Source organism: Galeopterus variegatus, unplaced genomic scaffold (assembly GCF_000696425.1).
Source record: "Galeopterus variegatus unplaced genomic scaffold, G_variegatus-3.0.2 Scaffold271, whole genome shotgun sequence".
Classification (NCBI taxonomy): Eukaryota; Metazoa; Chordata; class Mammalia; order Dermoptera; family Cynocephalidae; genus Galeopterus; species Galeopterus variegatus.
The window spans coordinates 250843-273922 of NW_007726382.1; the positions used below are offsets into that span (position 1 = coordinate 250843).

The window sequence follows — 23080 nt, forward strand, 5'->3', positions numbered from 1 at the left end:
CACAGCACTGGCCAAGATGTTTAGACTTCATTTGGCCTTTTGTATGTTTGTTTTATGAGCAAGGGAGAGGCAGGGCAGGTTCTGGGAAGACAGAACCTCATGGCAGTGTTGCTCTAATCCCAGCCAGAAGGAATATGGAAGGAAAGCCAGGACAGCAAAGTAGAGTGGAGGAGACAGGATTCAGAGACATGATAGACACTTGGCTCTTTGATACTGGGAGGAGGGGGACAATGCCCATGTCAGTGAAAGCAGATGGTTTCAGTTAGTGCTCCCAGCCACATACCTGGGTGGAGACGTTTAGGAGGCAGTTGGGGATGTGGAACTGTAACTCAGGCAGGAGACTGGTTGAAGATAGTCATCTCTGCATGGAGGCCACAGTTGGAGAAATGAAATTGTATTAAATGCTAAGGGAATAAAAGGAGAGAAAGGGGAAATGAGGAAAGGGCCAAGCACAGTGGATAGTGGGTAGTGGAATAATAGCTTTCATTTAACAAGCAGCAGAAGGAAGAAGGAGATAGAGGAGGAATGTCATAAAGAACCATTAAAGGAAATATGTCAAGCAAGAGAGTGACAGTTGAATGTAGACATGAGAAAATTGGATTTGGAGGTGTTAAGGTCAATGAATGGTCTCAGCAGAATAATATTGATGGGAGTCACATTGTAAAAGATTTGTTCATTCTTCCAGTCGATCTTTATTGAGCCGTTTGTATGCCAAGAATTGTTCTAGGTGCTGGAGATATAGCTGTGACAGCCAAGATAAAGAATTAGCAACAAAGCGGCTGGTGAAGAAATAGAGGCAGCAGATGTAAAGTACTGTTTTGACAAGGTTTGAGGGAAGGCAAAGAGAGGATAGTAACTTGAAATGGAGAGATACCACCATGTTTTGTAAGCAAATAATAAGGCTTTGGGGCAAGAAGAAGAAATAAGGAAACAAAGAACAGCATGGGTTCGGGGCCCAGTGCAGGTTGGAAGGTGCGGGTTTGCAGACCGTGGGGAGGTTAATCTGGAAGAGATGTGCAGGAAGGAGAGATTGTGGGAAGAGACAGGGGATGTTTAGGAAAGGAGGGAGCCAAAAAACATGTTACAGGACAACTTCTATCTTCTCAGTAAACCAAAGGCAGGATGATAAGTGCAGGGAAGGTTTGGCATCAGTACCGTGGGGAATATGATGCGGGAGCCACTTGAGAGAATAAGCTGATGTGAGTCCCAGCTGGAGTCGGATGGCATGGTTTTACAGTGACCATCAGTGCTGTCATGGCTTTGCTACAATGCTAGTTTGCCTGAAATTAGGAATTGGAAAGGTTAGTGTAGCAGATAGACCCAGAAAGTGAAAGGAATCTGGGGAACTGCTAAGGATATTATGAAAATTGGTCTCTGTGGAGTCTGGGTGGTTAGGTACTTCTTGACCTGAGACTGGGAAGTATAAAGTCATGACAAGGCGTGTTCAAGAAGAAGTGGCAAAAACGGAGTGAGAAGTTGTGGTTGGATAGAAATTTCAGATTCCTATTATAGAAGTGAAGTAGTTCTCTGTGATGAAATGAGGCCAGGGTATCTGGCATCATATACGCGTAGATGTTGGAGTTCCTCTGGAATTGGGATTGAAAGAGAGATGACCATGTTTACAGTTGTACCAGTGCATTGCCTGGAACATAGTAGGTGCTCAGTAAATATTTGTTCAGTGGGTTGGTGAGTAGACAGGTGTCAACACAGGCTTTCTTTAGTCCTTCTGTTGATTGTTTGAATCAGTAGGCTTTATGATCAAATCCCATACTAGCTTTCCATCTCTAGCCTAACTGAAAGGCAAGTAGGAAAGGAAGGGAATTTTCAGCTCTTTCTCAGGTCATCAAGCTTTTGCATTTATTAGAATATCTGTGAACTCAAGTGGTGAAACACACTCCAAGTCCATTCAGCATTATTGTCCACTATTGTGTCTGACTTTGGGCAATTTTCCTGCTGGTGTTCTGTTCCCTCTACAGAGAATGTCCTTCTCTGCCATCTCAGCTCAGAGAAATCCATCCTTCTCAATGCCAGCTCAGTCACATTGTCTTAAATCTGCCCATCAGATTGCGACCCCTCTTCTCTATGAGCCCTCGAAATAATTAATAATGTATTAATTATCCCTCTGGCATACATTATGCTTTTCTGTCTACTTGTCTTATTTCCCTGAAGTCAAAGACCATGTTTTCTTCATTTTTCTGACCTTCACTGTGCCTAGAATGTAGTAGAGGTTCAATGGGCCTTAACCATTGCAAAATCCTCATCAACTATCACATGAAACTAACATGGATCTTGAATTTAAACTAATTGGGCTCAAGGATAAGAGAGGGGCTTGACTGGTCTTCTTCTGAAGAAAAATATCCCTGTAGTATCTCAGCATTTAAAAATTATTCTTTTCTTTATTTGAGGGTCCATTTCAACCGTTAAAAAAATTGCCGTGATAATATAAAGTTAAATAATGGTGCCATTAAAAATCAAATACAACATTAATTATAGGTAGCACCAACTTAACTCTTGTGTGTAATGATTCTAAAATCACATGTGATCTGTGCTGTGCTATTCAAGGAGTCCAAAGGCAGAGACATTTTTACAGCAGGAAGGAAGTTAGGCAATTTATTGGACTGCTTATAAAAAGGACTAAATGCAATTTCCATTGGGTAATTTATTTCCAAGTTAATTAAATTGTAGGTTATTGTATACAAAGCTGTTGCCCGATACAAACTTGGAGTGGCATCAGCTTTAAAATTGTTTCTCTTGATTTACTCGTAACAGCATTGCCTGTGGCTGAAGCTCATATATGGAAATATACTATAATTTATTTTCCTTTCCATCCTACATGTTGTAATTTAAAATTCTGTAATTTATCTATTAGCTTTTGTCTGTGACTATCTATAAATACGTGTGTATCTGATAATCTGTTAACAGATTTTTAGAGTTAGCACTACTGACTAAAGTTTGGAGGCTTCAATAATTTGAGTCTGGGTTTTGTTTTGTTTAATGAGCTTGTGGTATTAAAGTCAAGTTGGGGTGATCACCATATATTATGTAAACTTCAGCTGTTGATGTGAGATATTTGGGTAAAAAAATAAAAAAGGAGGAGGAGGAAGATAGGTGTGGGAACTGATAAATCAGATAAGAGATTGCATTCATTATCATAGACTTCTGTACTCTTGAAGGAGAATCCTATAGCAAAAATATTTGCCTCTTTTGTTGAGGAAAAACTCTACCTCTTCTCATGAAGATACCATGGTTGTGCTTTCACCGTTGTTTTCTGTAAATAAAGAAAGTCCTTTGTGGCTGTTGTCTGCTTACAAAAAAACACAAATTGTTGTGTTCTTTCAACTGAGATTTGGCTGACTGAATTTTGAGCTAGCTTTTGTTACTACAACTCAGTTGGTGGTGAAATCATTATAACTTTGTACTCAAAACTGTCTGTGGCTCCATCCATCACAGTTTGATGGTGACCGATCACCAGTTTGGTCTGTTTTAGAGTGAACTATTTTGCACATGCTGTACAAACAAGAAACATCCCCTTCTGTTAGGTGCATTTCCTGTGAGAGAGGGCACCCCCTCCTTCTTAGGGGTAGCTATGGAAAGGAGCACCAAAGTGTGGGAAAGGCAGGCTGGGGGAACCCTCTGACCGTCACAGGGAACTGACCCCTGGGCCCACGGGGCCTCCATCAGCCAGAAGCCTTGTGCTTGGACTGCCTTGATTTCCCTGACTTAGGCCAGTGTAGTTGGTTTTGATCCTTTTCTTGTCTTCTGACTTTAATCCTGTTCAAACAGCTTATCTTTAATATGTAAAGGACACCTTTTTTTTTTTTTTTGCCCCTCATACATGTTTTGGAAACTATCCAATTCACTGCTGTATACCAAAATAGTAACATGAGGGTACTTGAAAAAGTTCATGGAAAGATTCGTATTAGTTTTCAATTCTGGTTTTCCATGAACTTTTTGAAGTACCCTTGTATAGTGAGGAAGATTTCAATGACAATTTAAAAAATTCCTTCATGTCAGACCTCTGCTCAAACTCTCTCCTTAGAGCAGTCTTCCTTCCTTGCTTCCCTCTATCTGAAAGGACCCTTGGCTCTTTCTCTAGCCTCTTACCCCACTCTATTTTTACTTCATAGCATTTTCACTACCTGATATTATCAGGTAGTCCCTGTCACATATACGACGGTGGTCCCATACAGTTATAATGGCTATAACCATGTAGCCTAGGTGTACATTAGGCAAGCCCATCTAGGTCTGTGTAAGTGTGCTGTACAATGTTTGCACAACAGTGATATCACCTATTGATGCACTTCTCAGAAAACATCCCTGTTGTTAAGCAATACATGTACCTCGAGTGTATCTGGCCCATTGTCTACATTTAACAAATATTTATTAAGTCACTGATTAACAGCTTAATAGATGCATAAATGATTGGATGATGCATGGTGCGTGTTGTGTAGAGGCAGGAGATGAGATGCCACAGTGAGGAGTTGAAACTGGTCATTGACTAACAGGTTCAATATCGCCGGAGCAGGGGAGTAAGTAGAACAAACTAACTCTCCGCTTCTTGTATGTGACCCTGGGGAGGCCACGCGTCTGGAGAGGGAGGCAGTTGAGATGACTAACATGACCCTCCATAACCACTCACCTGCACCCTGCCGTGGTGACCACTGCAGCACCTCTGTGCGTGCCAGTTCTCATCGCGCTGTCTGACTGCCACCACCACTGGCTGGAACGCAGCTCATTTGCCCACCCTTCTGCCTGGGAATGTAGATGTGTGAAATATGTGAACCCCCGCACGAGTTAAGATTTGAATGTCACCAGCTCCACAGTTCTAGCCTTCGGGTCTAAAAGTAGTATCTTGTGTGATTTGAGAAAGAGATTACATCCACAAACTTACAGCAAATGTTTCCCTAGCAGACAGCACCTGCTCAGACACAAACATTAATCTGTGAGAGCTGCGTTTGTGTGGACCCTGTGTGTCCCAAGGTTTACTAGAGTTGAACATTTGGTTTGTTTCTCTCCTGCAGCAGCTCTCCCAGCAGGTGGGTTCCTAGGGAGGAAGGATCCCCTGTGTGGGGACGTCTGTGGGCAGGCAGGCAGTGGACTGGCACTCTTTGGCCCAGTGCCACCTAGAGGGCAGAGTGGCCAAAGCCGTGTCTGTGAGCTGCTGCAGCTACCTTCATCTTGACTCTCGTTCTTCCCAAAACTACAGAACATTTGTAGCGAGGTCCTTACAGGCTGGAGTTCCAGTAAACAGCACAGGAAAAATTAGCGCCAACAGGAAATGTAACCTTAAAAAAGTATGATGACCTGTTATAAAGTGACTTGCTACAGACTTACAGGTCTTGAAGGGATGCTGAAATCTTGATGCAGGTACCGACAGGTGATTCATCTTGTAAGCAGGTGATACAAACTTCTAGTATTGACAAATACAGTACGGTGCTGTAATTGTATTTCCTTTTATGATTTTCTTAATAACATTTTCTTTTCTCTAGCTTACTTTCTTGTAAGAATACAATATATAATAAACATAACATACAAAATATGTATTAATCAACTGTTTATGTTATTGGTAAGGCTTTTGGTCAACAGTAGGCCATTAGTAGTTAAATTTGGGGGGACTTAAAAGCTATGCATGGATTTTTTTTTTTACTGTGCAGGCAAAGGCGGTTGGCACTCCTAACCCCCCAAGTTGTTCAAGTTCAACTATAATTAATTTCCCCACATCAATCAGACCTCAGAATCTTCACACAAGAAGGCATCTTTCATTACCTATAAATTCTTCCATATTTTCCTTATACAGCCTTAAAGATTATTGTGGCAAAGTTACCAGATAGATGCTACTTTATCATCTTACATAGAATATGTGCTATAAATACTTAGATGAATGTAATGCCCCACGTGCCCGCCCCCACACCCCCCACTGCAGTGAACTTCTGCTGACTTAGACAGGTGAGTGAATGCTGTGCTCCAGATTAGACGGATATGACGTCCTGTTGGTATTCTTGTCCTGTCCTAAGGAGAGAGGGGATTTCCTGGTAACCTTGCTCCACATAATAGTTATTCCTTTGATACACTACAGGCATCACTTCTGCAGGCTAAATAATTTCAGCTCTTTTCTCACAGGTTTTAGTTTTTTTTTTTTCCTTTTTGTCTTTTTTCGTGTCCGGCAACGGATCGCAACCCTCAGTGTCGCCCCTGTACCGGACCAGGACTGGCAACAGGATCGCAACCCTCGGTGTTGCGTCCGCACCTCACTCAGCCAGTGAGCGGGAACCGGTCTGCATGTGGGATCCGAACCCTCGGCCGGAGCGCCGCCGCACTCCCAAGCGGCGCACTGTAGCAGTGCGCCACCGGGCCGGCCCTCACAGGTTTTAGTTTTCCTTTCATCTCTGAAGTCCTCTCACACCCACTTGGCTGAGAATTGTTAAGTTTTCTGCATTAATGCGATGCCCAGCTTAGAGTAGCACAGTCCTCCCTCCCCTTCCAGACATGCCATCCTAGATATGCTATTTCGTGTTCATCTAATGATACAGCTGGCTAATTTACCTTCACTTGTGTGCCCATGTGACCGGTGCATTCTCTTCTGCCATAATGAGTCGTTCAGGTCCTTATCCGTTTGCTGTTGATGCAGCCTGTTTCTCCTGTTGTTTATTTGTCTTTTCTATAGTCATGTTATTATTTGGTTTGTTTCTGAGTAAAATAGCCTTGACCAAATAGATTAAAGGGGGAATTTGGGTTCATTGCTTTATTTATGATCGACAAATAGTTACATTTTTAAGTGAGACATTATACATTCTTTAGGCTGTTGTATCAACATACTGACACTTAAGAGAGGCAGCACTTTGTAGCAAGATTGTACCAACTGTGGAGTTGGGGAGGGGTGAGTATTGTAGCTCTCCCATTTACTAACTGTAACTAAGTTACTCAGCGTCTCTTAGCCTCAGTGTCCTCACACTTTAAATGGGAATAATAATACCTATGTGGTAGAGTTGAAGGGATTGAGCGAGATAATGTATGTGAGCCCTTAAGGTGCTATTGGAATATAGTGATTTGTTTAAGATATGGTTATTTTTGTTATGATTGGGTGGTGATTATTCATTTAAATGTAACAGGGAGGATTTTCATCCAGTTTAAAAGTCTGTATAAGTGGTTTGAGTTCTGGGTACAAAGATATAAGAGATATATACTTATTATGATAATCAAGTATTTATATCAAGAATTATACAGAGATAGTTGCTATGAAAAGCAGAACTAGGAGGAAGAGGACAGGAGGACAAATATATGGTTCTTGCATTGTAACCCCTGGCATGTCAAATAGATTGGCTAAGGAGGAATAGAAAGTTGGAGGAAAGGGCTGATCCTGTGGCGCACTCGGGAGAGTGTGGCACTGGGAGCGCAGCAGCGCTCCCGCCACGGGTTCGGATCCTATATAGGGATGGCCGGTGCGCTCACTGCCTGAGCGCAGTGCGTCTGGGCTCAAAAAGGACAAAAAAAAAAAAAAGAAAGTTGGAGGAAAGGGCTGATCCTGTGGCGCACTCGGGAGAGTGTGGCACTGGGAGCGCAGCAGCGCTCCCGCCACGGGTTCGGATCCTATATAGGGATGGCCGGTGCGCTCACTGGCTGAGCGCAGTGCGTCTGGTCTCAAAAAGGACAAAAAAAAAAAAAGAAAGTTGGAGGAAAGAAGTGTCTGGTATTTCTGCAGCCAGCTCCAACCAGTCAATTATGAATATTATCTTAGGGTCTCAGGGATAAAGGAGCAGCAGTATATCTTTAAGATTAAACATGATTTGGGTACTAATAGAGTTTCTGTACTAATCTGAAGTGACGGGGTTGATGACAGCAGAGAAATTTTTGTGTGTATTTTTTTATGTGTTGGTCCACCCTGTCTTCAGTCATTATGCTTTGCTCTAAATTAGGCCCCTTTTATGGGGTCTGCCCTCTGTGTGGGATCATCTTATAAGAAGGCCTATCTTGAAAGTGCTCCAGAAGTTCCCAATTTTGAATTCCAGACACTGCAGCCAACAAAGACACAGTCCTCCTCCAAGTGCTGTGACCACTATCCCATTCTGCAGCTTGTCACAATGGAGATGGGAGATAACTCATCTTCAGCCTTGCATTTTGCTTTGAAGTTGAAACCAGGATTAGCTGACTCTGGAGGCTGTTTTAAGGAGTGTCTTCAGGTGTTCATTTTATCCTGATTTTTGTCACTGAAGTGTTTTGAAAATTCTGTCCCTATCTGTCATTCATATAAAAGATGTGGTGTTCCCACTTCTGATGTTTGAAACCTGTTGAGACCTCATTACGTTAGCTCTCCATCTGTCTGCATCAGAATGAAAGAATCTTTCGCTGCTCTCCATCACAGCTCTCCACCACTTTCTTTCTTCCTTGGCCAATCTTACTCAGTTGGTACCCCTGAGCTTAGGGTTTTTTTCAGTACAAGATGTTTCTAACTTGCATATTTGCATTCAGCCTGCCTTTCAAAGAAAATGATGGCCACAACCCCTAGTGAGGCCACCATAGGAACTATGTTCTGTCTCTCCTCATGCAGAGAGCCTTCTCTCTTCCTTCCCCATCCCATCAGCATTGAGGAAGGCTGAGAACGAAGTGCTTAACACCTGTGGGTTATAACCTGTGGTGGGTCCTGGAGGCACTGTGACACCGTCTTCTCCTTCAATCCTCACTGTGCTTCCATTTGACTCATGAGAAAAGTGGGAGGCCTCCAGGAGTTATGTAATCATTCCCGGGTTGCACAGCCGGTGACCCCAAGTCTACTGTTGAAATGCTGCCTATCAGGGCAGAAGTGAAGTGCCATCTGGTCTAGCTCCTCATCACCTTCCCAAGCCATGGGAGCCACCACTGGGTAATTTGGGGATTCAGATAGCCAGCACTTCAGTAAGGACTATGGGTCACTGGACACCAAGGTGATTGCCTCTACTAGCAGGAACACCATTGTACAGAGCTAAGTCAGGTTTCATGGCACCAAATTAAATGAGTAATACATGTAAAAGAACTTTATAAAACTACTCCAGCGCTTTATTTGTGCTCTCACCTGGGAATCTTTTCAATAAAAGTACTGAATTTCATAATACAGTTTTAACATTCTCTATTGTGCTTTTAATACCAATATTCTCAAAATATCAGCTCACTTTATTTTGCTTGAGACAAGTATGCATCGTGGGGTTTTTTTATTTACCAAAAAGCAAAAGCTTAGATATTGTCTTCCCTTCACTTTCTGGCAGCGCCCCATCATCTCCATCTGCTGGGGCCACCGGGACTCTCGGCTGCTGATGGCATCAGGACCGGCCCTGTATGTGGTGCGTGTGGAGCACCGGGTGTCCAGCCTGCAGCTGCTGTGCCAGCAGGCCATTGCCAGCACCCTGCGAGAAGACAAGGACGTCAGCAAGCTGACCTTGCCCCCCCGTCTTTGCTCCTACCTCTCCACCGCTTTCATCCCCACCATCAAGGTATAAAGCCCTGCACCCTCCCTTCTCCTCCTTCCTCTCCATGTTGGCTCCCGCTGCTCCCCAGGAGGGCAGAGACAGGAGAAGCAGGGTGAGGGTGTCAGAGCAAGCACACAGGGGTCTCAGCTGCTTCTGGACCAGAGCACCTGAGGGGTGGCCCTGCAGAGCCCTGCCACGTCCTGCCTTGCCTGTGGTTGGCCTTGAGCATCGTTGTCACTATTTGTGCAAGAAGTGCCTGGTGTGACGGACATTATCTTTCTCATGGCAAGGCTGGTATCCCTGCCCTCAGTCCTGTGTCATCCTGATGATCAAAAGAGGGCACGTTTATTTAGCATTTCCTATATATTAGGCATTTCTCCAAGTACTTTATAAAAATCTGTCTTATTCAATCCTGACTCCCTGGCAGATGCTGCCATTATTCCCACTTGAGAAATCAAGAAACAAGTTCACAGAAGTTCAGTAACTCACTCCACAGCTGGTTAGGGGAATAATCAGGACTGGACCCAGTCCAACTCTAGGGCCTGCTCTCTTCACTACTGTGCTGCGGAGGGCCCACCCCACCCAGTGCTGGCTGCCAGCCACCTTTTACATGATTGGAACTCCAGCAACAAGTCTGGTTTTATGGAGCATGTGGAATAAACGTCCCAGTTGCTGTTCAAGTGTGAGTTTCCCCATTAACCTTGGGCCGTCTGCCCCTTAGGTTCTTTTTTGTGTTCCGCCTCTGCTTCTAGATATCAGTCTGATTGTTGGGGTTTTTTTTATTCTAAACATCAGAGTTTTAGAATCTGTTGTGATTTTTTTTTTAAGTTGTCTTACAGTATTGGTCCTGCATCAGTTGTTCTCAACTCTGGTATACTGTATTAGAAAGAAGAAATGCCCAGACCTGCCCCGGAGATTCTGATTTAATTCTCTGAGGTGGGATCCTGGCTTCGGTATTTTTTAAAAGTTCTCAGGAGATTCTCATGTTCACCTGCAGTTGAGAATCACTGTTCTACACCACGAGGTTTACCCCTCCCTCAGCCACCATCCTGTGCTCTGTCAGAGTAACACTGACTTTTTTAGCTGACCTGCCCCCTACCCACTTTCTCTTTCTCTCTCTCTCTCTCTCTCTCTCTCTCGGAGTCCCAGCTCTTCCTTTTCTTCCCATGTCCTACCTCTAGCCCCCAATTCCAGACCCCAACAACATGCGGGACTTTGTCAGCTACCCCTCAGCGGGCAATGAACGGCTGCACTGCACCATGAAGCGCACGGAGGACGACCCAGAGGTGGGCGGCCCGTGCTACACGCTCTACCTGGAGTACCTGGGCGGGCTTGTGCCTATCCTCAAGGGACGGCGCATCAGCAAGCTGCGGCCGGAGTTTGTTATCATGGACCCGCGGACAGATGGCAAATCAGGTGGGCCCCTCGCCAGAGGTATGAGATTGTGTCCTCAGGTGGTCATGGAATGTTATTATTTCTTATAACCCATGCAGAGGTAATGCCTGTTTATGAAATGTGAGCCTGTGTTGACTAGCGCAGAACAACCTTGAAACCACTACATTTCCAAAATCCTGTTTAAGTGAACAATTCTCTAAATGTACTTTCTTACAGGTTGGTTTTTTTTTTTTTTCCTTTTTGTCTTTTTTACTGACCGGCAACGGGATCGCAACCCTCGGTGTTGCACCCGCACTGCGCTCAGCCAGTGAGCGGGAACCGGTCTCCACATGGGATCCGAACCCTCGGCAGGAGCGCCACCGCGCTCCCAAGCGGCGCACTCTCCAGTGCGCCACCTGGCCGGCCCTTTCTTACAGGTTTTTAACAGTCTTCTGTAAGGCCTCAGGTAGTTGAGGCTGTGGAGAGAGGAAGCACTGGCTCTCAAGCAAGGGGAGGCTGGCCCAGGTCTTCCAGGAATGAGAGATTCCTCTGACAGTTTTTTATCAGGTACTCATTGAGTACCTTAATGTAATATTGAGATAATTTGAAAATCACGCGATACAGTCTCTGCCATCCCAGAGTACATGTGAAAATTAAAATTTTCAAAGCTTTAGCCTACTCCTCAGCCTCCTGCTTCTGCCCCTCACTAATCCACTGCTAAACTGCTTTTTAGCTGATAAACAGTGAAAATGTTTTGCTCATCCATAAAGATTTCGAAATAGTGAATCACCTGCCCTTCTGAAATCTCCCTCCTGTGCTGATTTACATTTCTCAGTTAATGTATTCAGGATGCTTGCTGCATACCTCTCTCTCGGATCCTGTACCATGAGGCTCCAGAGGAAAGGGACTTTGGTCTTTTTTTTGTGCCACTTCATATTAGCCCAGTTACCATACACCTGTCAGTACCTGCCAGCTCAGACATTCTGCCGCCTCCCTGTAAACCTTCCCTGTCATCTACTACAGAATGAGCAGCACTGTCCTCTGCCTGTTGCCTGTCAATGGGCTGCTGCTGTCCCACTGAGCACACTATAGCCATTGTGCTCCAGAGTCTGCCTGCCCCGCTGAATCCTGCAGGCCTGAGGGAGGGGAAGGAACTGTGTCATCTTTGTACCCAAGGGCCTGGCAGGCATCCGGCCTTGAAACCACATTGGTTGAGTTGGATTTGTTTTCCTTAGTTCATGCTTGCTCTCTCCACTTCCTAGCTCCAGTTCACACCCCTACCCATTACATTGACCTCTGCCCCTCATGATGTCCCTGAGGCTGCCCCGACATGGTGTAACCAGTCATCCCAGTTCACAGTGCAGTGGGCTTGTTCAGCCTCGGCCTTACTCGCCCCTTTTGTATTTTATATTGCCACACCTCCACCTGCTGTTCTTTAAATGCTCATCATCTGTAGCAACATTGCTACCAATGTCACTGTATAAAAGCGAAAGCAGGAAAACTGTACTTTTAAAAAATGGGTATTAGTCAGTTTTTTCCATCTTTTGACTCATGCAGCAAACTGGTTAAAAGAGCAGAGAGAGCGAGTAGAAGAACTGGGGGCTGGTAGGGAAGCACATAGAAAGGAGGGAGAGGATCAGATAGACTCAGAAGGAAGGAAGGCACAGTGAGAAAAACAGGAGAGAAAGCAGTGAACGTTAACTTAGAGGGGAAACGTGGCTTCAGGGAAAGGGAGAAAAAAGAGAAGAAAAGAGCCACGGACAGTTAGAGATAACTGGGGCTGGGGTGTGCAGGACAGTCCTAAGCCAGGGTGAGCAGCACGTCGTCTCACTGATGTCAGTACCTGCATGGGTCCTCCTCCAGACACAATTTTATAAAATCTGAACTAAGATTAAATGTTGAAGATAACTTAGGAAGAGCTTATGTATTTCTGCATGCATGCATAAATTCCCACTGAAGAAGAGGACAGGAGTGCATGCTGTCAGGCCCCGAGGCTGCAGTCCTTCAAAGGCCAGACTTGCTGGAAGCCTGACCTGACAACCTGAGTGCCTGTTTTTCCTTAATGTGCACATTTATTAGCTCATATCAAACACAAACTGACTCAATTGCTAACAGTCATTTGGGGAATGAGATATTTTATTTTTATAATTAAAAATTATAAGTTGTAAAGTAAAGCAAATCAACAAATATTTAGGCAGTGCCTATTTCGTATGAGGTACTTTGGTCTTCTGTGATTAAGTAATCTCAGGGTTTCTCTACTTTCACAGACCCTTTTAGGTGACGAGACAACTTCAGCACTTGAAAAGTTCAGTAGGAAAGTCAAGATTTAAATACCACATGACAAAAATAGAAGATATGTCGCAAGGCACAATGTAACTGATGGCTAACTGAATGGTATATGTAACCAATTTCAGAAGAGGAAAGGATTTCTGACTTGAGGAAGCCAAGAATTCCTCATCGTGAAAAGCTGATTAACTCTTTCAAGCCTCCACATCACTGTTTCTCAAAATGTGGTTGATGGCACCTGGGGTGCTTATTCAAATACAGGTTTCTAAGGCTTACCCTTTACGTTGTGTTTTATTAGGTCTCAGGTGGGGCCTAGAAATCTGTGACTTAATGAGTTGTCCAGGTGATTTTTGTGCCCTAAAGTTTGTGATCCATGTTGTAAATGTTTATCAAGTTACTCGACAAATATGTTCCTCAAAAAATTACCAGTGTGGGGCTGGCCCCATGGTGCACTCGGAAGAGTACGGTGCTGGGAGCGCAGCAACGCTCCCGCCGTGGGTTCAGATCCTATATAGGAATGGCCGGTGCGCTCACTGGCTGAGCGCAGTGCGGTTGACACCGCACCAAGGGTTGTGATCCCCTTACCGGTCACGAAAAAGACACACACAAAAAAAAAAATTACCAGTGTGTATTGTTAGATAGCATGAGTCCCAGTAATTTTTGTTTTTAGTGAAAATCCACAAATTTTCAAAAGGAATCTTTAGTCAGAGCTTGCTGTGGACTGCTTTGTGTCCCCCCAAATTCATATGTTGAAGTCCTAACCCCCAATGTGACTGGATTTGGAGACTTGTAGCAGGTAATTATGGTAAAATGAGGATATAAGGATATGGTCCTAATCTGGTGGCTGGCCTAATAAGAAAAGGAAGAAAAAGAGATCTCTTTCTTTCTATGCTTGTGTGCCAAGGAAAGGCCATGTGAGGACACAGCAAGAAGGTGGCCATTTGCAAGCCAGGAAGAGAGCCCTCACCAGGAACCAACCATGGTGGCACCCTAAACTTGGGATTTCTCAGTCTACATAGTCACATGAGCCAGTTTATTTTAATAAATGTCTTTATATATACATACATACACATATACACAAATACACATACATACACACACGCGTGTGCACACACACACGTGCGCACACACACACGTCCACCTGATGAAAACCTCTGCCTCCTGAGTATTGATCTAATGTAATGCACCAAATTTCTGGTTGTGTTGATGACAGACATCAGAGATGCAGTGCCTGCACATATGTAATTACAACACTGAAGAAGCAGGATGCTGAGCATGTACTCAGGAACAACATTCACCCCTTAAAATCCTCATTTACTCTTTCAGGAAGTATTTATCAAGTCCCAGGATCTGTTCTAGTCTCTGGGGTTACAGCAGGGGGCAAGACAGACAACTTTCCTTCCCTTGTGGAGTTTACCCACCAGTTGTAGAAACAATCAAAAAAGTAGTTATAAATAAAGGGAAAAAAACAAATGGCTTGGGACATAGCATTTGCAGAATCCTGGCATTAATGAGTAAGTCAGGAGTTGAGTGGGCAATGGCTTATTTGATTTCCTCAGGTTGGTGAGTCAGTCCGTGCTTTAGTTTATAGTAATGATCGTTGTTAGGGTGTAATTGATAATAACTTCCCTTAAATTTGTTGGTTGGTGCCTTACCAGATGAAATCTATGGGAACAGCTTGATTTCTACTGTGATTGACAGCTGCAACTGTTCAGACTCCAGTGACATCGAACTGAGCGACGACTGGGCTGCCAAGAAATCTCCCAAAATCTCCAGAGCTAGCAAATCACCCAAACTCCCAAGGTAACCTCAGTCTTCAGGGGTGCTCTCCGCCCATTGTGCACACGTGCACATGTGTAAATCTTAAATACCTAGCTCATTGTGCAGTTGATATGCCACTGTCTCCCCACCCGGTTCAAGATCAACAATACATCCATCATCCCAGAAAGTCCCTTGTGCTGCTAACATTTGATACTCACTTTCCAGAAGTAATCACTGTTTTGACTTCTGTCACCATAGATTCTTTGTTTGTTCTTGAACTTCATGTAAATGGAGTCAAACAATAAGTACTCTGTTTATCTGGCTTCTTTTTGCTCAGCATAATGAATTTTTTTTTTTTTTTTTTTTAAGATGACTGGTAAGGGGATCTTAATCCTTGACTTGGTGTTGTCAGCACCACGCTCTCCCAAGTGAGCTAACCGGCTATCCCTATATATAGGGATCTGAACCCGTGGCTTTGGTGTTACCAGCACCACACTCTCCCAAGTGAGCCATGGGCTGGCCCTCAGCATAATGATTTTGAGATTCATCCACGTTGTATGTATCAGTAGTTTGTTTTTCTTTATTGCTCTATGGTATTCCATTACATTGAATATACTAGAATTTGTTTATTCTATTTTCCAATCAGTGGATATTTGTTAGTTTCCATTTTGAGGCTATTTTGAATAAATTCATTATAAACATTCTTATACAAGTGTTTTGGTGGATATATGCACTCATTTCTCTTGGGTGTACACTTATGAAGAGAGTTACAGCGTCATGGGTTAGATATATGTAGTACTCCAAGGTGGCTGTACCAATTTAAATTTCACCAGCAATGTGTCAGAGTTCCAGGTGCTGCCATTCTCACCAACAGATGTATTGTCATTTTTTTAAAAACAATTTTATCCATTCTGGTAGGTATGTAGTGGTATCTCATTGTAGTTTATATTTCCAGTGATTGGTGATAGTGAGCACCTTTTTATGTTTATTGGACATTTGGCTGTTTTCTTTTATGAATTTTCTGTTCACATCTTTTCCCCATTTTTTATTTTTATTTTTATTTTTTAATCTTATTGAGTTGTAAGAGTTCTTTATGTGTTCTAGATATGAGTCCTTTGTCCAATATATGTATTGCCATGTAGTTTAATATGTGAAATCCTTTTATGGTTAGTGCTTTTTATGTCCTGTTTAGGAAATCTTTGTCTACCCTAAGGCCACGAAAACATTCTTCTCTTCTCTTCCAGCAACTTTATAGTTTTAGATTTCACATGTACATTTCAGATTAACTTTATATCCAGGTTAATTTTTGTGCATGGTGTGAATTAGGGGTAAGTGTTCATTTTTTCCCAAATATTCAGCTGCTCCAGCAATCCGATTGATTTTTTTCATCTTTATTTTAAAGCTTGTTAAAATTGCACATAAAATTATGAACTTTCCTACAATTCCACAGTATTTAGGCTTTTTCCATTGCTTAAGCAGAGGGGATATTTAAAACATATGCAACTAAACTCTTTACTTGTAAATGTCCTTTTAAGAGTGCTGCCTCCCTGTGGCTGGTCCTCTTTCCTCTTGTGTTTCCCCACTTGGACCCCTTCACACAGCAGCAAGGCTGATTGTCCTAGCTCATGGCTTTAATCAGCTCAGTCCCCCATCTCCCCATTCCTCAAGGGCCCAAAGTTGCTTATCAAGTTCACAAACAGTATATGTGAGGCTTAATGCATTTTTTTCATAGAATGCAATAAACCTTACCATATTCATTTTTTATAGCCCTCTCTGGGGTAGACTGGCATTAAACATTTGTCTCCATGTTATAAATAATGGAACTGAGGAACACAGATAGAACATGGGATTGAAAAGCAGCAGAAAAACTTTAGACTCAGTGATTTGATTTAAATGTTGCAGGTGGTGAAATGCTAGGATAAATTTGTTGAAATCCAAACTGTTGTAGAAGGAATTTTTAAAATCATTGTGGCTTTAGGGTGAGAAATGACTCTTCCCACCTGCCATTTTTGCCAGGACTGATTGTGCAAAACCCTAGCAGAAGGCATGTAGACATTTAGAAAGTGAAAGACAAAGACAGTTAATTCTTGAGGTTCCTTACAAATGAATTGTTAGATCTCATCTCAATATATCTTTAAATATACATTATTTAATATACAGTATATCATTCTTTTCTCATGTCCATAAAGCAGAAGCTGGGGGAGCACTTTGTTCAATTAAGGCACTGGTCATTGATTAGGGACTGAGAAGGAGAAGTGGGGGCAGGGCAAGGGGGGAACAGGGTAAGGGGTGTGGGGAGCAGGGAGAGCTCGCCTTTCCCACATGGCTGCCTGGTATCTCCCTAGGATCAGCATCGAGGCCCGGAAGTCTCCTAAGCTGCCCCGGGCTGCCCAGGAGATCTCCCGGTCTCCTCGGCTGCCCATGCGCAAGCCCTCCATCGGGTCGCCCAGCCTAACACGGAGAGAGTTCCCTTTTGAAGACATCACTCAGGTAGTAGACCCATACGTGCCTCCTTCCTGCCCCACCTGTCTGCCCTGCTCACCGCCACTGCCCACACCACTCAGCTGCCCTGCTGCCACAGGAATTGTGCTCAGGTGGCGTTCTGGCTGAGACGCATCCATGCTTCTCCTGTGCCCCTCAAGCCGATTCTGACCCTGCAGTGAGTCCCAGGGTTTGCAAGAGAGACCCCTGTCCCAGACTCCACAGCCCGGCCCTGCCTGCTTTTCCCTTCTGGCCCCACAACTTGCCTCACCCTCCAGGTGCTACAGCCACCCTTGCCTCTCCCCTGCCCTGAACCCTTGTCTTGCTTGGGGCTTACCTCTCCATCTCTTCGGCCTTGTTTCTGACCCTGTGCTTCCAGACCTAACTCCAGTGCCACTCCACAAAGTCTTCCTGTCCTGGTTCAGCCACGATGTGCCAACACATCTGCTGTATGACTCCTTGTAACATTTCTCAGTGACTTTGTATTTCTTAGTTACATCATTGCAAGCCTTATCTTCTCCTTGAAAAGCTGTACTTTGTTCATCTTTATTTTTGCTCTTGCATACACACACACACACACACACACACACACACACACACACACACACGTGTGCACTCATGTGCATGTGCCTTTCCTATAGTGATAACTTCTTAAATTTTTAAAAATTTAATTCAATGAGAAAACAGATAATTGAGTAGTTTCAGGACATAATGGTACCAGTGCAACTGATGTTTCCAGGAGAAATATTAAGGATAAAAATGGATTCAAAGTTAGGTATCCTCTCTAGTCCAGCTGTTGGGGAAAAGGAGAGGTAAAGAAAAATGTGTTCAAATCTGTTTGGTGGGCTTTTTAAGCTACGCACATGCAGATACACTGGGACACAGCAACCACCCACCCCATCCCCCCAGCTCTATGCATCACCATTAAAAAATGGGTGCCTGGCATGCTCTAGTTAGTTTCTGGTCTTAAAAATGATAGAATGGTGTAGGGAATGAATATTTCTGGTAGTGCACACTTGTGGCTTTTTAAGCAATACATGTTAACATTCTTACTAAGTGACCAAAAGAAAATATGGAAATAGATTGTGATTCTTGCTTTTACTTTTTTTTCCCCCACAGCACAACTATCTTGCTCAGGTCACGTCTAATATCTGGGGAACCAAATTTAAGATTGTGGGCTTGGCTGCTTTCCTGCCAACCAACCTCGGTGCAGGTAAAATCCATGTCCTGTTCTCTCACTGTCCCAGTTGCAACTCGGACTGAAAAAAATCCAATTTCAACTTTCAGTGGCCTAAAGTAGAAAATGAGCCCTTAAGACAGCGAAAGATTAGCCTGTATCTTACCTCCAGATCTTGACTCCAGCCATTGTGATTCGGCAGGAACTATGCTTACCATTCTGTTTGGTTTTTGTCAGTGGCACTTTGATTTTTTTGATATAAGCCCTGACTGAAAACACAATAGAAATATAAAAATGAAAGAAATAGCTGATATCTCTGTCAGAGCTCTCAGACTTCTGGCTATTTTGACTTCTAGGCCTTTTACTGTGGGCAGATTTTGGTATCAGTGTCTAGGTTCTTGAGTCAAAAGAAACTCCTTCTGAAGAGAGTGGAGAAGAAAGCATTGAAGACTGTAAGGAACTGGCTGACTGTTCCTACAGTTCCTAGGGGTAAATATTTACAGATTTAATTTCTCAGTACCACATAAGTATTCTGTCCATGACAAGTTTGAGACATGAAGGAAAACTAAACGAAGGGAGTACAAAGCTGGGCCAGAGCTCAGAATCTGCATTCTCATCTGTACTCCTGCTCAGATGAGTAGGAATCTCTTGTCAAACTTATCTCAGAGACAGTGAAAAAATGAAAATGGCAGAAGATCCTTTCAAAGCAACTTCCTTCTGCTGGGTAGGCCTGTGTGAGTGAGGAGCTGTGTTGCCTCCCAACCACCACCGTCCTCAGTTGCTGAATCCTTTCACACTATGCACAGCTCTCTGCAGGCCAGCTCTGCCAGCAGGGCTGTGTCCTGCCATCTTGAATGTGTTCTGTGGAACCTACTAAAAATGGTTGTTGAAAAATTCTGAATCTTCCTGTAAGAGTTGTTTTATATACAGATCCTTTAAAATAAATTATTTTTTCAAATCAGATGTTAAAAAGACATGTAGCTGTGTATGCATCTTTGGAGATTTATTAAATAGCACTGTGTTTGGATTTTTTATTTTGAGGTTTCTCAGCTCAAAGAAAAAGGGAAATAAAAATAAAACACAAAAATGAATTAGGGGCCGACCCCATGGCTCACTCAGGAGAGTGCGGCACTGAGAGCGCAGCAGTGCTCCCGCCGCGGGTTCGGATCCTATATAGGGATGGCCGGTGCGTACGACACCAAGCCAAGGGTTGCGATCCCCTTACCGGTCACAAAAATGCAAAAAAAAAAAAAAGAATTAGGAAATAAGAATAGAGCATCCGTGTACATAATGCCAAGAAACCTCTTATAATATTTCAACAACTTGGAAATGCTCTGATGACCACAGAAGCCTGTTGTTCAGTAATTCATCAGTACCCTGTTGACAGATATGGTTAATTTTTAATAACCATATTTTGAATATCTTGACTATCCCCACATCAGTAAGCTGAAAGTTTAGCCATCTGCCTATAGTAAATACTGAAACAAGGAATGGAAATGAGAATTTACTTAATAGATTTTTTTCATTCTGCCCTTTATTTTTTGGATGTTGTGTAGATCCACAGATAAGCCACTAAGGATCTCAAAATGAGAGAGCCTGTGAGTGCCTTTGAGGCACATGCTATTCCAACATTAGTATGTTGGGTGCCTAAGACTAAAGCTTTTCCTGTATGACAGCAATAGAATTATTATCCTAATAACTGACCTTTTTAAAAAGAGCATTTTGGTACATATGGTTACTATTGTCAATCTAAAAGAATTTTCCACTTGATTATACTATAGGAAAGAAATTAACTTGTGGATCCTAGAAGGTATGTTACATATGGTGCCCCATTAAATAATCTTTTCAAAGACATTATATGACACTCTAGTGGACTTAAAAAGTGAGTGCTATTTCTCACAATGGATAGTTGCATTCAATTAGAATAATCTGAACCATGAATTTTTTTATCTTTAATTTGTTGTGTTTTTTAATTTTATATGTATGTAATAGATTCAAAATTCAGAAGATTCAAAGGAGTACACAGTAAAAATCTCTCTCATCCTCCTTCCCAGCTACCTAGTTTTATTTAGAGACAACTGATGTTATTTTTCTAATCCCTCCTGAGGTTTTTTATTTTATTGCTCTTTGTCAGTCTGAACAACTAAGAATAGCACTTTAATGCATTAATTCTTAAGCCAAATGGGAGTTTTAAACCAAAATTCATATTCTCTTTCTTTTGCGGGCAAGGGAGATGAATACGAGTAAGGCCTTTCATACGCTGGGTAGGAAAATGTGCCTTCACCCACACAAGTCCAAGAGCAAGCCTCACCGATGCCTGCACAGGGCAGCTGCTGAGCCCAGGTTAGAGCTGTGGAGGCAGAATGTGGCCTATCTTAACAAAAAATGCATCAAAATCCTGCATCTGTATCTGCATATCTCACAGGAAAGAGTATTAAACATAAAAGAAAGTTGATAGGGCAATTTCATCCTGATTTTAACCTACCTAGGAAACTTAAATTCAGATTAATTATTTTTAAGTTTATTTTGTCTTCTCTGAATATTTTAGTTGCAATTTAGTCCTTCTCTGAAATGTTCCTGTTAATCAAATTAAATCTTAGGGTTTAAAAAAACTATATGGAAGTTCCCTATAAATCTCTAACCTGATCATTGGATTGAAATTGAATGTCAGTACAAGAGCCCAGTCCTGAGTAGAGGCAGCATTTTATTCCTGCTTGCTGCCATGTCACCCCTCATTTCGCACTTGCTTTCAAACAGCTCCTTGGTTTCCCCAGATTCCCATGAGGTTGGCACTCTGGTTATCACAACTGTGTTCACTAAATTATCCTTTGAATTACAAATGAGATTTTAAAAAAATATATTTTTCATACCCCAGCTCATTCCAAAAGGGATTTAAGTCTAAGATATATTTTTAACATTTGAAATTTGTAGTTCTGGGCTGGCCCGGTGGTGCACTGCTACAGTGCGCCGCTTGGGAGCACGGCGGCGCTCCCGCCGAGGGCTCAGATCCCACATACAGACCGGTTCCCGCTCGCTGGCTGAGCGAGGTGCAGGCACAGCACCGAGGGTTGCGATCCCGTTGCCGGTCCTCGTCCGGTGCGGGCGCGACACTGAGGGTTGCGATCCGTTGCCGGACATGAAAAAAGACAAAAAAAAAAAAAAAAAAGAAAAGAAATTTGTAGTTCTGCAGACAAACCGCTGGCAAAGTGGCTAAGCTAAACCAAGAATTTGCCGTTACTGAATTCAAAACTGCAGCTGGTGTGGCCGCCTCAGTACCAGGGAGAGATGAAGAGCTCCTCTCGGATGCTTTGCCCTGCCTGAGCAAATCTGTCTTCTTATGGCAGGAAAACCACAGCCCTCTATTTCTCTTCCTGTGACTCTGTTGACACTTTGCCTCTCCTTGGTGTCTTTCTATTCACTGTGCCCTTTTTCCTTCCCACCAGTAATCTATAAAACCAGCCTCCTGCATCTCCAGCCACGACAGATGACCATTTATCTCCCAGAAGTTCGAAAGATTTCCATGGACTATATTAATTTACCTGTCTTCAACCCAAATGTTTTCAGTGAAGATGAAGATGATTTACCAGGTGCGTTTACATACATTGATGTATTTGTCATGATCCCTGTCTTAGCAGATCATGCAAAGAGGTCAGAGTGGTAAGTTACTGAGGATGATAGCCTTCTGCCTTGGTTTGGAAAAGGCATACCTGCCTCAGTAAGGTTGGTAGATGCAGTGTCATGTCCCAGGAGAAAGGTCACAGATTGGCACTGGTTTTGGAAGGAAAATAGCTACCAGGGCATGGATAGGTAAGATGGCAGTGATGCCTCATGTTCATAGAGAGCACTTTTGATATCTTGTTTTGACATCATCCTCACAGTAACCCTTTTAGTCATGTGCCTGGATAAAGATAAGTTAGAACTAATCAGGACTAAATAAAATCAGAACTAAAACCTAGTCTCATTGATCAGGGGCAGCCTTCACCCTTTGAAGCCCCTGCTTAGAGCATTCCTCACTCCAGGGTTCCCGTGGTGCCCTCAGAGCCCAGTTTCTCAAACCTGCCCCATCTCCAGGATGCAAAGCCTTTACGCTGAACCATCTCTCTTCCACCGTGAGGTGCATGTCTCCATGCTCAGAGGCCTGGCCCAGGGTAAAAGTACAATCTGGTACACAATATTAAAATTCCAGTGTACAGATTGTCAAATATTTATAGCATCTTAATTTAAGTGTTTTCTAGTGGGGGGATCCTTAAAGGATCCTATTTTGATTAATGGATTAGAATGATTTCTGATTAGTTTGCCAATTAATTGTATGAAACTATTCTCAGTTACTCTAGGGTACTTGAAAAATATTTGCTTTTCTAAGTAAAAGTCCACCTATAATTTTGTTCTACTTCCAGCCAAGCAAGGCTCTGAAAGTCCCTTATTTCTGAGCTAGAGGAGCCCCAACATGGGCCATGACTTCTCCTGTACGTTATGACCTGACTGTTTCTGGTCCTCACAGTGGGACATGTAGGGACACACATTCCAGCCCAGGCTCAGCTCCTCACTGGGGCACCTCAGTTGG

General features: G+C 43.1%; 1 protein-coding gene across 2 annotated transcripts in view; it reads left to right on the plus strand.

The window, feature by feature from the left end:
- TULP4 (tubby like protein 4) overlaps positions 1 to 23080 on the plus strand; it is a 191633-nt gene that overhangs the window by 160376 nt on the left and 8177 nt on the right. For both annotated transcript variants that reach the window (XM_008566830.1, XM_008566831.1), the window contains 6 exons: positions 9237 to 9461; positions 10619 to 10853; positions 14756 to 14900; positions 17204 to 17348; positions 18459 to 18552; positions 21960 to 22103. In XM_008566830.1, the coding sequence (XP_008565052.1) occupies positions 9237 to 9461; positions 10619 to 10853; positions 14756 to 14900; positions 17204 to 17348; positions 18459 to 18552; positions 21960 to 22103 (988 nt within the window). The remainder of the gene's footprint in view (positions 1 to 9236; positions 9462 to 10618; positions 10854 to 14755; positions 14901 to 17203; positions 17349 to 18458; positions 18553 to 21959; positions 22104 to 23080) is intronic.